The sequence below is a fragment of the Oryctolagus cuniculus genome, chromosome 8 (genome assembly GCF_051225735.1).
Source record: "Oryctolagus cuniculus isolate XC-2025 breed Fujian yellow rabbit chromosome 8, ASM5122573v1, whole genome shotgun sequence".
Taxonomy (NCBI): Eukaryota; Metazoa; Chordata; class Mammalia; order Lagomorpha; family Leporidae; genus Oryctolagus; species Oryctolagus cuniculus.
The window spans coordinates 101,201,506-101,215,853 of record NC_142874.1 but is presented as its reverse complement, the minus strand read 5'-3'; the positions used below and the strand labels follow the sequence as shown (position 1 = coordinate 101,215,853).

Here is a 14,348-nt window from a genome sequence, read left to right as displayed (position 1 = left end):
ACAAACCCAGGGGGTGTTCAGAAGTATAGGGTGAAACCCAGAGGAGAGGAAGGAAAGGGAGAAGTGGCGGCCAGAAGGGAGGAGTTAGCAAAGGAAGTGCTGGGGAACAGCTCCGTGAGACACACAGCAGCTTCCCGATTCCCCATTTGCAGGCTGCTCTATGAGCTGTGGCCCCTGGCCAGCCGCCATCTTTGGGAGGTGGGATAGCAAACAGGTGTGCCGGGGACCAAGGCCACCACTGTCGTCTGCTGTAACACGCGGTTGTGTTCTTGACCCCAGGATCCTGGAGCTCCAGCAGAATGGTGACATGGACATCCTGAAGCACAAATGGTGGCCCAAGAACGGCCAGTGTGACCTGTACTCCTCAGTGGACACAAAGCAGAAAGGTGGCGCTCTGGACATCAGGAGCTTTGCGGGCGTCTTTTGTATCCTAGCCGCGGGCATCGTCCTCTCCTGCCTCATCGCCATGCTGGAGACGTGGTGGAACAAGAGGAAAGGCTCCCGGGTCCCTTCTAAAGAGGTACTTGAAGGCGAGCTTTGGCTCCAGGCAGAAGCAACAGGCACAGGCCATGTTCCCAGGGGGCTCACCCAGAAGGGGGCAGTATAATGAGCTGGGGATGGCCCTTGTTTCCTCATGTTTGGGAACCCAAAATGAATCTGTGATATGCAAAACTGGATGAGGCCAGTACTGATTTCCGTCTAGGGGCAAATCAAATAGGTGAAGAAGAGACTATGCCATTTGAAAAACTGGCAGTTTCACGTGCCATATAGGCTTTGACGTTCTCCTAATTGCAGGAAAGACTGATTCAATGATATTTACAGGCCCTGATTGCCTTTTCCAGTTCACAAAGATGCTTATCATTTTATTTCAATTAGTTATTTAACTTTAGATAAATGACTTGTGTCTCTAAGAGCAGGCCCAAAAAATACGATACTATAATAAAAAATAGCCAGAATTGTCTCTTTGCCATTAGAGACTGCTACCCTGTACACACATAGACCTCTGGAAGCGATCATAAGTTTTTGGTTCTTACATGACCACAGGCTTAGCAAATTTACATCATGGAATTATCTACAATTCATCTTTTCTCCTTTATCCTTGGGTCAGTTTAATTCCAGGGTCTCATTAAATTTTTTTAGCTATCTAGAGGAATAACTGTAGCATAATCTCTTTCAAAGTGGACTGTAGCCTGCTTTCATCATAAATTATGGGATTTATAGATTATTATAGAAAACCTGAATTAAACTCTTTGATTCATATATTTTATTTTCTGTGGACCAAAAGGATGAACATTTTGGCCTTTTTAAGTAATGAAATCACATTCACTGAAGCTCCACAAATTCAAATGAAAAACAACTTAAATTTGCTGAGTGATTTCATTGGACGGAAAGTTTCGAAGAAAGTTTTAAACCTTCTCTGCATAAAATGTGGCTATCCAATGCCCAGGGCAGATATTAAGAGGGCCTGCTTTAATTTATAGATAAAATTGACTTCTCCTTTGCATATGTATTTTTGCATAGTCTTTCAAGCAGATTGTTTTCAAAAGTAATCTGAAGATTCCTAGGACCTTCTCTGCAAAATTGATCAGCACCACATGTACAGAAAAGCTTGGCTCAACAAAGACAAACGTTAGCTTCCTACCTGTGTGAATGAGCACATGTTCTAGAATAGTGGATAGTGCACCAAAAATGAGTCAGGTTTTACTATAGTGTTTTCTTTGTGGAATAAGCTTTTGGATATCTCTGTTGACATTGACTCAATGCAAAAGACCCTAGTAATGCAACATTATAGCCGAGACTTCATATTCTCAAAAACCTGGAAATGAAGGGCTCCCCAAGTTCCTTACATTCTGAATTACTATTTATGATATTAAATTTTTGCATTATTATATCTGTTGATGGATGACTATATTACAGTTGCTGTGGGAAGCATGAAGTTATAAGTATCAACCCTCTACTGTCTCAGTGATAATATTGCATTAATGGCTATTTTTTATTGGATTTTGAAATGAGAAAGGAGAAGGAAAAACCATGAGGCACATCAAAATATTTTTCACTGAGGAGCACTATCATAGCACAGTGGAAAAAAAAAAAAAAAAAAAAACCCTGCATAGTCCATCCCAACTCATGACAGCTAATGTGGATCTCATGAACAAATGTTTTGACCTCTTAGGATTAACAGATGTCTGTCTTTAAATCCTCATACATTTAATTTATTGAACTTGCTATAAAATAATAATGACAAGGAACTCTTTTAACCCTTGCAGGTTTTCCTTTCCAAATATTGACTTTAAACATTCACTTTTACTGCAAATCCTCAGGATTGTGTATGTTGGTTTCAACTCCAGAAATCTGAGGTTTTACTTCTGTTTTGTTTATTACACACCTTCTTGCCAAAATGTTATTAACATAGCTTAAAGCATCTATAGTTAGGAGGTCATTTAGCACAAAGCTGGTCTAAAACTAAAGCTTTCACTCAAGTGTCCTGACTTGAAGTGGGACCTGAATGGCCCACCAACCTCATTCTATTGCCTGAGTGAGATATGAAATACTACCAGGGTAGGAAATCTCTCAATTAGAAATCAGTTCTCTTGTGTTGAGTGCTGCTCTCGCTAAAAAATCTTTCCCTGGCCTACAAGAAATAACACTTTAGCAGTCACTAACACTGTAAGTAGGAAATAGCAGATGGTATCATTTTCCTCCAAAACTGGAAAGTTAAGGTTAGGGGTAAAAATTCCACTTGAAATGAAATGCACTATAAAAAGAAGTATGCACAAAGAAATGAGGGTTGCCAAAACCGTACTTTTCATGTATATGAGCTTTCATGGGCCTGTCTCTGATAGAATGGTCGTCCCCTATCTGCTGCACCCATACCCTTGAACTTGCATGTGGCGTATGCTCATTTTAGAACTTCTACCAGAAAAAAAAAAAATTTACTGGAGATAAACTTATCTCAGAATTATACTGGTACTCCCAGAACCTAGCACAATGCCTGGCTCATATTAGGTGCTCAATAAAGATTTGTTAAATGAATAAATCCCATAGTTCAGTTAATTACATGTCTGCTGAACTACTTTTTTTTTTTTCTTTTTGCCATGGAAGCTAGTACTGATGAGAACCTTATCTTCTTTTTCTTCATCTCCAGGATGACAAGGAGATTGACCTGGAGCATCTCCATAGGCGTGTAAATAGCTTGTGCACAGATGACGACAGCCCCCATAAACAGTTTTCCACCTCGTCAATTGACTTGACCCCTCTGGACATTGACACTTTGCCAACACGACAAGCACTGGAGCAAATCAGTGATTTCAGGAACACTCACATCACCACAACAACCTTTATCCCAGAGCAGATCCAGACTCTTAGCCGCACACTGTCAGCTAAAGCTGCCTCCGGTTTCGCTTTTGGCAACGTGCCTGAGCACCGAACTGGCCCTTTTAGGCACAGGGCACCGAACGGGGGCTTTTTCAGGAGTCCGATAAAAACAATGTCATCTATTCCTTATCAGCCGACTCCTACCCTGGGGCTCAATCTGGGCAATGATCCAGACCGAGGCACCTCCATATGAACATCAAACAATCTCTCTTCACTGTTTCTTTTCTAGGACTCCCTTTGCAAGGAGCAACTGTAATGTGGTGAGACTAACATGGATGTAACTTTAAAGAAAAAAAAAAAAAACAAAAACAAAAACAAAAAAAGCAAAACAGGATTATTAGTAACGATTCTAGTTCCTTCTCCCCACCTTCTCCCTCCTTCCTCTTCTCTATCGATTGCTTTCTCTCTCTCTCTCTCTCTCTCTCTCCCTGAGTTCTCCTCTATTTGCCTCCACTTTTGTTCATTACTCAACTTGTTCCCCCAGAATATAGTACACTAGGATCCTATTAGTCTGCTTTTCATATACTGTACTTCAAGTATAGGAAATGTGCACTGAGTATACTAAAAGTATATGCAGGATTAATTTTACATACAGGCCTCTTACGTAACGTTTCTCTATTTTTAAGAAGATAATCGCAATAACCTGTCTTTCTCCATTCTTCTGCTGCGTCCCATCCAATGCTCCACTGCTGTTGAGCGTCCTTTAACTGTGGACCGAAGGCAAATCCCTGCAGTGTTGACACAACAATTTAAAGACCATTCAGGCCACATAATACGAGAATGCAATTTTGTAGGATTACAAAAAAAGCCATTACTATGCCAGCTAAGACTACAGTTAAAACTACTCTCGCACTGCAACAGTGCATATGACCTTTATGTGATTGTACAGTATTACAAGTTTTTTCTTATGTACAGTAAACTTTACCATATGGCAGACGCCTCTATTGTGTTAAATAAATTAGTATCTCATATATATATATACATATATATGCACCTATATAATGTGTATATATATAAGAAGGCAGCCATTGCTATTGCAATTCATTTAATAAAGCTTTAGTTTAAAAAGAAACACAAGTATTGTATACAGGAACTATGTATAGTGCAGGAGGCCTTTTCAGTTAGAAAAGGCAGGTTGCTTTAATGTTATTCTGACTCACATTGTTTGCCAACAGAGAATATTTTATACTTTTGTTATTAAAACATCCAGGGCGATTTAATATTTGTTCCTAGATGTAACTCACTTGAATAGGTTTCGCAATTGTTATTCAGCCGTGTATAAAGCTAACCTTGATAATTTTACTTTTAATTAATTATCTAAATGGAAAATGCTATTAGCTGAACCACATCCACAAGAGCGCATACAGCTCTATGAGAGTGTCAAGGTAGCTCATCGAAGGTTAAAAATCCTCTTCCAAACAGGATGCTGATCGATACAATAACTGTATTAATAGGGTGAGAGCCCGCGAGAAGCACTGATGTGGCCTTAATTACCATCATACATTGTCCTAAAGCGGAAGATACAAAATCCATCCTGGGCTCTCTGCTTGATCCCTTTCCATTCAGTTCTGTTTGGAGGAGTTCTGTATTTTTTACACCAGTGCCAACTGTATAGAAGGATGACAGCAAAAACAGTGCCTCTGTGCGCACACCCTTTTAAAGTAGCATTCTTACCTGTTAGAAATGTAGAATGAACTTTGTTTGTAATCCTTAAATTAAAATGTGGTAAGTAGGAAGCAAGAACTTATCCTGTGTTTTTACGCAGCCATACACGTATTTTAATCTAATTCATTCCGTGGCTAGGACTGATAGAGGAATCAACCTATGTGATTTGCTTTAGGAGAAATTAAAAGGTATATTCTTAAGGTATATTATATTTTGATGCTAATTCTGTTCTGGGGAGCATCTTGTACTGTCACTGTTTTGTACTAAATCTTCAAATATTGTCTACTGTGTAAGGCAGAAAAATTTCTTATCATGCAAAAACCATTTTGTTTCCAGGGTAACAAGTACCTAAGTGCATGCACAACTTGTTTTCCCTTGTGGCATTCATGATCTCATTCACAACTCTGATTTTAAAACAAACAAACAAACAAAATCTTTATGACAAGCTATATAGGGACATACCAGATGTTGCAGTGATTTTAGCTATCAACAAACTGTTAACCATGTACAATATTTAAAATAGGCTTATTTTGATGTATTGCCTATTATACAAATACACAAAACATTTTTGGAGGCCTCAGTTATGAGTGGCAGAGCTTTCTGTGTATAATTTGTCTACATAATTTGTCTAATAAAAAATGTTTTTTAAACTTGCTCTCATACTCTTGAAGTCTTAACTGTAAGATCTAAACATGCTTACTCTCTCACTGATCGAAATGGATTTTTTTCTAAAAATTAATTTCCAGTTAATTAAAGCATGTAACACATGATGTTTCACTCGCAGAACTAGGCCAAAATGAGTTGCTGTCTAAAAAGTAATTCTAATTAGATCTAAACCAATGAAAGATTGCCTTCTGATATAGAGACTATTGAAGACAACAATATATTTGTTTTTCTTTGTGGATGTCTCTGTGAGCACATTTTTGGGACAGATTTAGCCTGTTTCAGGCAAACAATGCAACCACCATAAAAATAGCAGAATGAGGGTTTGTTACATTCAAAAAAAAAAGAAAGAAAATTAAAAGTAATTATTAAACTTAGCATTTTTATTAATGATTATTTTACTACTAGAGAAACATTCATCATACTGGGTCTATTAATTTGGAAATTAATTCAGACTCCAAGATTATTTCTAACACAGTGCTGTTTTGCAGATTTGAACAATATTTTAATTCAACCCAATGGACTTAAATCATGCAGTGGGTATATATCTGAAAAAAAAATTTAAAAACATAATTTAGATTACAGTCTCCACTATTCTGAGTCCCTACAAAAATTAATTTTTCCAGTGGTGGAACTAGGAGGACCTTTAACAGTCCAGACCACCTCCATTATCTTAGAAACCAGGGCCCAGGGGATGTTAAAACACTGTGACTTGCCCAAATGAATTAAAACTGGATTGGGTTTTGTTTTATGTGTACCTCCGCCATATTTCAGTCACATTCACCAGGTCTTCCTGGGCTGTAAATATAAGGATGACTCAGGAACCACGCTGCCACCTGCTGCTCCTCCCACAACACCAAGGCCAAGGGCCTCCAAGATGCTTCCTTGCTCGTTTGGGACCACAGAGGTCATCTGACCCAACAGCTCCTTTTACAGATGGAAAAGTGAGCACCTCAGGTTCTCTTCCCAAGGGCTTAGCAATTAGCAGGAGGCTCGTTCCTGTTCCTGTCTAGTGCCACTTCCTTCAGCCTTTGCTGGTCCCGTTGTTAGCCCAGTCTTTCTGTTTCAATACAAGACAAACACCTGAAATCCAACTACCTTTCTTCTCTTCAAATGTACAGTGTTATTCCATGGGTGAATCTTTAAAATACCTGGTTGTCACTTTCACCACATCAGAACGTATGCATAGGTTTGGGTTTAATCATACATACATAGAAAATTGTAAGACCTCTTTTCTTCCTCACAAATATTGAACTACAGGCAATTTCTTGTTTTCTTAATTTTGTTCTTTCTTTTCATCTCCTTTAGTTTGAGACTGGCTGTCACCTGAATAAATACTTTAAAAAATAGACTTTGCTGAATGGTACTTTGCTTCATTAATTAAAAATAAATAAATGAATGGGAAGATTCATTTACTCTATTAAATATCCTCTAAGCCACATAATTAGATAAGGAATTATTACTATTTTATAATCAGAATCTCCTAATGGTGAAACCCATGTCTATATTATGGGTGAATTAAATAAGCCAGAGCTAAGAGGCCACATGTGGTAAGCATGAGTTTTACCTTTAAATAGAAATCTCATGACAGTTGATAAAATACAAAGGGCTCACAAAAATTTGACTTCTATAGTGTTTTTATTCCTAAAGCAAAAGTTTCTCACCAATTCTTGTGAACTATACTAGTAAATGAACAACAGTTATGGCCACAATTCTCATTTCAAACAATTTCAGTAGACACCTCTCCATAAATATTTTAGCAGTCATCCTCTTATGAGGTAGAATAGATGAGCTCTCTTGGGTAGAAATGACTTATCTGACCCTGAAAAATCAGGAACTACAGCTATTAGCTAGACCAGAGTTGATAGATTTAATTCAGTCCTATTAGTGTTTATGGAGAACCTATGATGGGAAAGCTACTGTTCTGAGCAGTTCAGCAAGGCATAAATGAATATACAGAGTTAGTCTTGCTGTGTTCTGCCATCCAGTTCTTCCTGTGCACCACATCCCCATGCAGGATACAGAGGCCACTTAAGGAGTTTCTGAAGTGACAGAAGGCATCATCCCAACTCAATACAGTCCTCTTTGGGCCTAAACCCTGCAACTAACTGGAACAACACATCCCAGTATTTTTCAAGGATCAGTTAAGTCTATCTTCCAAAGTTCAGACCAGCTCCACAAAGCAGACTTGGAAATTTCCTAAGATACCAGATCATAAGGCCACATTTTCAGAATGTGAAAATTGCCGAAGGCCCCAGGCACACTACCATGTAGCCTCTCATCCTTGTCAGTGCCGGCATAGCATTCAGAGACTGACTCCCACCTTCAGGTGTTCACATTGCTTTTCTATCCTGCAGAGCTCATCAGTCCTGATAGAGCTCTACAGTGTTTCCAACAACTGGCTTCAAAGGAACCAACACAATGAATCTGATTCAGCCTCTTTTTCCTGCTGCAGTGAGGCTAGCAAGTCCAATGAGCATAAAGTATTCTTCTGGCTGCTCACCATGAACACAACCTGCCACCCACACACACCTGCTTCATGGCTTTACTCCATTTTATAAAGCTGTGCAGAGTCACAAAAGGGTCAAACCACACCATGTCTATAATAAGGACACAAAGGGACTGAACCAACTCTCACTCCCCCACCTGAACTTTACCAACTAGTTTTTAAACAATTTATTTTATTTGTTTGAAAGGCACAGTTACAGAGAGATAGGAAAGGAGTCACTCCCCAAATGGCCAGAACAGTCAGGGCTGTGCTAGATGGAAACCAGGAGCCAGTAGCTTCTTCTGGATTTCCCACATGGGTACACAGGCTCAAAGACTATCATCCCAACTCAATACAGTCATCCTCTGTTGCTTTCTCAGGCACATTAGCAGGGAGCTAGATAGGAAGTAGAGCAGCCAGGACTCAAACCAGCACCCATATGGGATGCCTGCATCACAGGTGGCAGCTTTACCTGCTATACCACAATGCTGGCCCCACAAACTCTTATGTTTCACTAGGGTTCAGTTGCTTTGTTTCCATGTAATATTGATGACAAAGCAAAAATTGTTCAAAATCAAGAATCTTATCCTTTCTTCACCTAAAGTTTCTATCCTAACTTACTGTAAAAAAAAACATAATTTGGGGCCACCAAGTGTCACTGTGTGGCTAATTTTGCACAAAGCCTACAATTTCTTCAAAGTGAAGAGAATGCCTGAGAAAGCAGTGGAAGATGGCCCAAGTCCTTGGGCTCCTGCACCCACGTGGGAGATCCAGAAGAAGCTCCTGGCTCCTGGCTTCCATCTAGCACAGCCCTGACTATTGTGAGATCTCTCTCTCTCTTTCTCCCTTCCTCCCTCCCTCTCTCTCTCTCTCTCTCTGCCTCTCTGTAACTGCTTTTCAAATAAATAAATAAATCTTTAAAAAAATAGTGAAGAGAAGAAAATGTGCTGTTTGGAAGCAATGTGACCCTTACCCTCTCAACATGACTATCTAGAGTTTGTAAGGAATGAGGACTTGAGTTCCTCTGGGAGAAGCTCCCTGGATTCCTCCCCTGGAGTGGGTAGCATATATCAAAACTCTGAAGCATCTTGAACTATCTATGATGTGATCAAAAGTTCACAAAATTTCCAATACAACATTAATTCTCATTCATTTAAAAAAAAATCATGCCTTCATAACAGCTGCTTTATAGGCTGAAATATAAATCACAAAATCAAATAATACAAAATTAGAACTAGAGAATTTTTTTAAAAATGCTTTTAATAAATATTTTGACTATCACAAGATTTGAAATGAGAAGTCAAACTCTGATTTTTTTAAGATTTATTTAATTATTTGAAAGGCAGAGAGAGAGAGAGAGAAAGAGATTGATCTTCCATCACTGGTTCACTCCCCAAATGGCTGCAATGGCCAGAACTGGGCCAGGCCATAGCCAGGATCCCAAAACTCCATCCAGGTCTCCCATCTGGGTGACTGGGACCCAAGCACTTGGACCATCTTCTGCTGCCTTCCCAGGTGCATTATCAGGGAGCTGGATTGGAAATGGAGCAGCCAGGATTTGAACAGGTACTCATACAGGATGCCGGCATTGCAAACAGCAGCTTAACCTGCCATGCCACAATGCTAACCCCCAAACTTTAATTTTTAAGTTGTTATATTTTATTTTTAAATTGGTGCTACAGGAAATTATAGCAATTAAATAGCCTACTTAAGTGTCTACTTTTAATTTCTAAAAATTAGACATCAGTATTTTTTTTTGACAGGCAGAGTGGACAGTGAGAGAGAGAGACAGAGAGAAAGGTCTTCCTTTGCCGTTGTTCACCCTCCAATGGCTGCCGCGGCCGGCACGCTGCAGCCAGCGCATCGTGCTGATCCGATGGCAGGAGCCAGGTACTTATCCTGGTCTCCCATGGGGTGCAGGGCCCAAGCACTTGGACCATCCTCCACTGCACCCCCTGGCCACAGCAGAGAGCTGGCCTGGAAGAGGGGCAACCGGGACAGAATCCGGCGCCCCGACCAGGACTAGAACCCCGGGTGCCGGCACCACAAGGTGGAGGATTAGCCTAGTAAGCTGCAGTGCCAGCCTAGATATCAGTATTTTTAAAACTCACAGATACAAATATACAATTATGTAATTTAATTACACAAAGGATTCATAACAGGAGACCTTTAAGAACTAATTCTTCTAATATGAAATAAAATAAGATTCAATTTGTAAAATTTTAAGATACATCACTACTTCCTGGAGATAGCAGGTACATGTGTGTATTTCACATAAACTAAGTATCTAATAGTTAATACCTTTCCATAGTTGACATTAAAATTCATGCTAGCCCTCTATTCATATCTATTTAGAAAATATGGCCATACAATTTGTTGTTAGAAATAAAAGCACACAAAATTAGGTTGAAAATAAGAGTTCGATAAGTCCAGCACTTCTCATTTGACTTTTTCATGCTAGAAATAGGTATTGGGTAATTAATTTGTTCAAGCATTTCTCTGGGTTTGGCTAAAGACAACCTCTGGCCATTAGTTGTTAGGTGGATTATAGCTGTGTTATATGTCTGATTGAAGCAGCCAGTCAGCATTAGATATGTATTACAGAATTTCACTTGCACATAATTTTTCATGAGTAAAATATTTCTTTCCATATCAACATATTAAAAGCTAAAAGTAACCACGCAATACAACAAGATAACACATAATTGAGACTCCCAGATTCTGTTCTGCATCTTAAGCTTCTTGCTCCCTCACTCCGATTTCTTCTCAGAACTATCATGATACAAATGACTGTTCATACACCGAGCAGCACATGTGTCAAACCACTCCTCACATGTATGCCTCCATAGTTTTTAGTGTGTCTAACAGCTCAATCACCAATAATTCATATGTTTAATGAATACTTTCTTGTTCATCATTGTCAAGTGAAGTTTTTAATTTTTACTTCATAGTAATGATTTTGCATGTGTCTTTTTTTCACCAGTACTCTATATGTACATAAACTTTAATACTGCAGGAATAAATAATCTTAGGAACAAAACAATCTCAGGATATTAATTAATAAGTCATCAACAAATACTTTCTGAGCACCTACTATGAGCATGGCATCCTAGGTAGAGTTCCTCACCTGGTGTGCCAAGATACACACCTGGGCCAACACAGGCTTGAGTGTGCTGACATAGGGGGTCCCCTCATTTTCAAGGTGGAAGGGTAAGCTCCCAAGCTGGAATCCTGCCTGAACACGGTTCTTATACCTGCCTTGTCCTCAGAGAGCTCCCAAAGTTGGAGAAACAAGAATAAAACCACTTGAAAGGTTAAATAGAAACTCAGGATATAAAAAACATCAGAAGACATGAACATACATTATGTCATGGTGCAGAACATGAATCAAATTCATGGTATAGAAAAACTTCTATGAGAGGAGAAAAAGAGTAATGTAGATTGGGTGGCTTTGGGTGGTTTCATGGATTTGGTGGAAATGTGGTCTACTTGCAGAGAACATCAAAAGACCAGAAGAACTCTTTTGTACTGGACAACACAGTGCAACTGAAGTCACAATGGTGGGAAAGAATGTTCAGAGGAAAAGTAGTCAATGATGTCTGAAGTGTAGGCTGCTCTTAGGGAGCAGTACAAGTAAAGCTTCAGTGAGATACAGACCACCAGAGGGCAGAGCTCAAGACAGTACATCACATCTGGTGCTCTCATTCACTCATGAACTCAGCATACGTTCATGGAGGCCCTACTATGTGTAAGTACTAGTCTACATTTTGGAGATACATCCATTAACATAAGACAGAAATTCCTCATGGAGTTTACAATTAACTGGGAGAGACAGACAGGAAGCAAGATAAGTTAAACACACCATCAGTCTGTTAAATGATGGCAAGTACTGTAGAGAAAAAGCACAAAGGAGTGAGATGGCCTAGGCAGAAGTGGGGAGGTGGTCTGAGGAATCCCCACTGATAAGCTGACCTTGGATGGAAGCCTTCAGTGGGGAGAGGGAGAGGAGCAATTAGCCGTATTGCCATCTGGACTTTGGAAACAGGACAAAGGCTGTGAAGCAGGAGCATGCTGGGTTTGAAGAACAAGAAGATATTCAACACAGCTGGCCAGGAAGAAACACAGCAGAAGAAGGGCTCGGAGAAGTCACAGAAGGCCCACATGGGAAGGCTTTTTCAGACATTGTAAGGATTGGGGCTTTTATTCTGCACAGGGTGAGAAATTAGTGCTGTGTTTTGAACAAACTCAAGTGTCCGTTATCAATTCGAACAGGTTGATTACAAAGTCAGCTATAAATCTTACAATCATAATTGCTACCACCGTCCCACCCTTCTCTGGGCCTAAATATTTGCCTGCATTTTCAGTCGAGTGTTTAGGGGGAATGTGATGGCAGTGCCAGTGGCTGGTCATGCCTCCTTAAAGTTGTCAGAGAGGGCTGGAACTGGGCTGAGGTACAGAGGCTGACAACCGTGGAATGCTGCGCCATCGTGGGCAGGCCGTAGGGAGCAAGCGAGGATTTTGACAAATGGAGAGGCATGTTTCTAAAGGGATGGTTTAGAAGGGTTAAAGGTGGTAGCTCATCAAATGGGCAGAAGAAGCGGTCCACGAATAGGCAAGTGCAGTCGCCCAGGTATGAGCTGAATCTTCTCTTTAGTGCAGAAAATGAAGAAGATGCAGGTGGTAGGTACACATCGAAGGAAAAACCGAAACAGTTGCAAATTAACTGAATATAGAGCATGAGAGGAAAAACAAGTCAAATATCATCTATTTTTCAAATTCAGATGCTAAAAAGATGCAAATAACATGACTGAAAAGTAAAGTCAAAAGAACACTTGGTTGGGTAATCTTAAGTTTTCCTTACTCTGCGAGATTTAGGGAGAATGCATCATGGAATTAAGAACTGCTTATGTCTTTTCCTCCATTGGGAGCGCGAGTGATGGATTCCTAACAGCTGGAGGGGACCTACGGGGAGCACCTTGGGCCCATGATTTTTAAAGGTGCCCGGATCTGTGAGAGTTTTCCGCGGGATTTACGGGCGTGTGAATGGGCTGAGAGGAAGCCTGCAGCTCTGCTTGGATCTCTTCCTACATTAACTTCCGCACTGTGGATGCCACACTCCTGACAAGTGACCAGATCCTCAGCTCCACTGTTGTCTGAGGCAGCCCCTCGTAACACTCACATTTTAATTGTCTAAGTGTTAGATTATTCTTCCTTACACTTGGGCTTTATACTGTTTGGAAAGTTGCTCACTCTTTGAAGTGTGGCAGAATATGCCTCATCCCTTTCTCCCAACAAACGTTTATCCTAACGCCCACACAGTGAAGACGCAGAACTGACCAAATTGTCATTTGGTATGGTAATAATGACTCCATGACTGGGCCTGGAAATGAACCTTGTACCTCCAATGTCCCTAGGGAGAGAATGAACGAGGACAAAAATCCCTTTGCATTAGGTGCACTAGAACCATGGAAAACACACACACACACACACACACACACACACACAACTTGAGTAGAAAACCTAAAACATGTTTCCAACCCAAACTTATAAAAAGAACACACTAAATTTAGCTCAAACACAATATACTCTTAGGGGGCACAAGCTGGTGTATTAGGCACTATAAATCAAGAGACGAACTGGGTTTGGTTCTCAGAAATTGTTGTGTGCTTTCAGTTCTGAGTCTATTTTAACCTGCTAGTGCAGAAAGCAGAGCTAACACAGTGAAGAGTACTGCAGGAGACTAAAAGGTAGGCTCAAAGACTCACCAGCAGCGATTCTACTCCTGACAGTTTAAGAGGTGAGTTTTCAACTGAGCAGATGCCCTCAAAAAGACCACTTGGATTCTGTTCTGGGTCTTGGCTGCTGGTTTTAACTACCTCTCAACACTAAGGCCATTAAAATGGTTCCTTTGTCAGAAGTCAAACATAATTTCCCAGTTCTAAGAAAAGTGTGTCATATATCAAACACAGAACAGGAAATGGGTAGTGTGTGTCTTTATGAATTTAGAATAGCTATGGTAAAATCCACTTTCTAAATTGCTTGAGGATCTAATTGTTTGCAATTTACTTTTGCCCCCAAGCCTTACTTTTAACAAATAAGCAATGAACCTACCCCTACCTCACACCCACACCCACACCCACACACACACACCCCTAAT

The 14,348-nt window shown here is 40.1% G+C and overlaps 1 protein-coding gene across 3 annotated transcripts in view; it reads left to right on the top strand.

Annotated features, from left to right (window-relative positions):
* GRID2 (glutamate ionotropic receptor delta type subunit 2) overlaps nt 1-14,348 on the top strand; it is a 1,603,946-nt gene that overhangs the window by 1,558,170 nt on the left and 31,428 nt on the right. For 2 of the 3 annotated variants that reach the window (XM_051819557.3, XM_051819556.3), the window contains exon 15: nt 280-520. In XM_051819557.3, the coding sequence (XP_051675517.1) occupies nt 280-520 (241 nt within the window). Of the gene's footprint in view, nt 1-279; nt 521-3,145; nt 5,696-14,348 lie in introns of those variants that run through there. The other variant, XM_002716957.6, reaches the window with a different exon arrangement.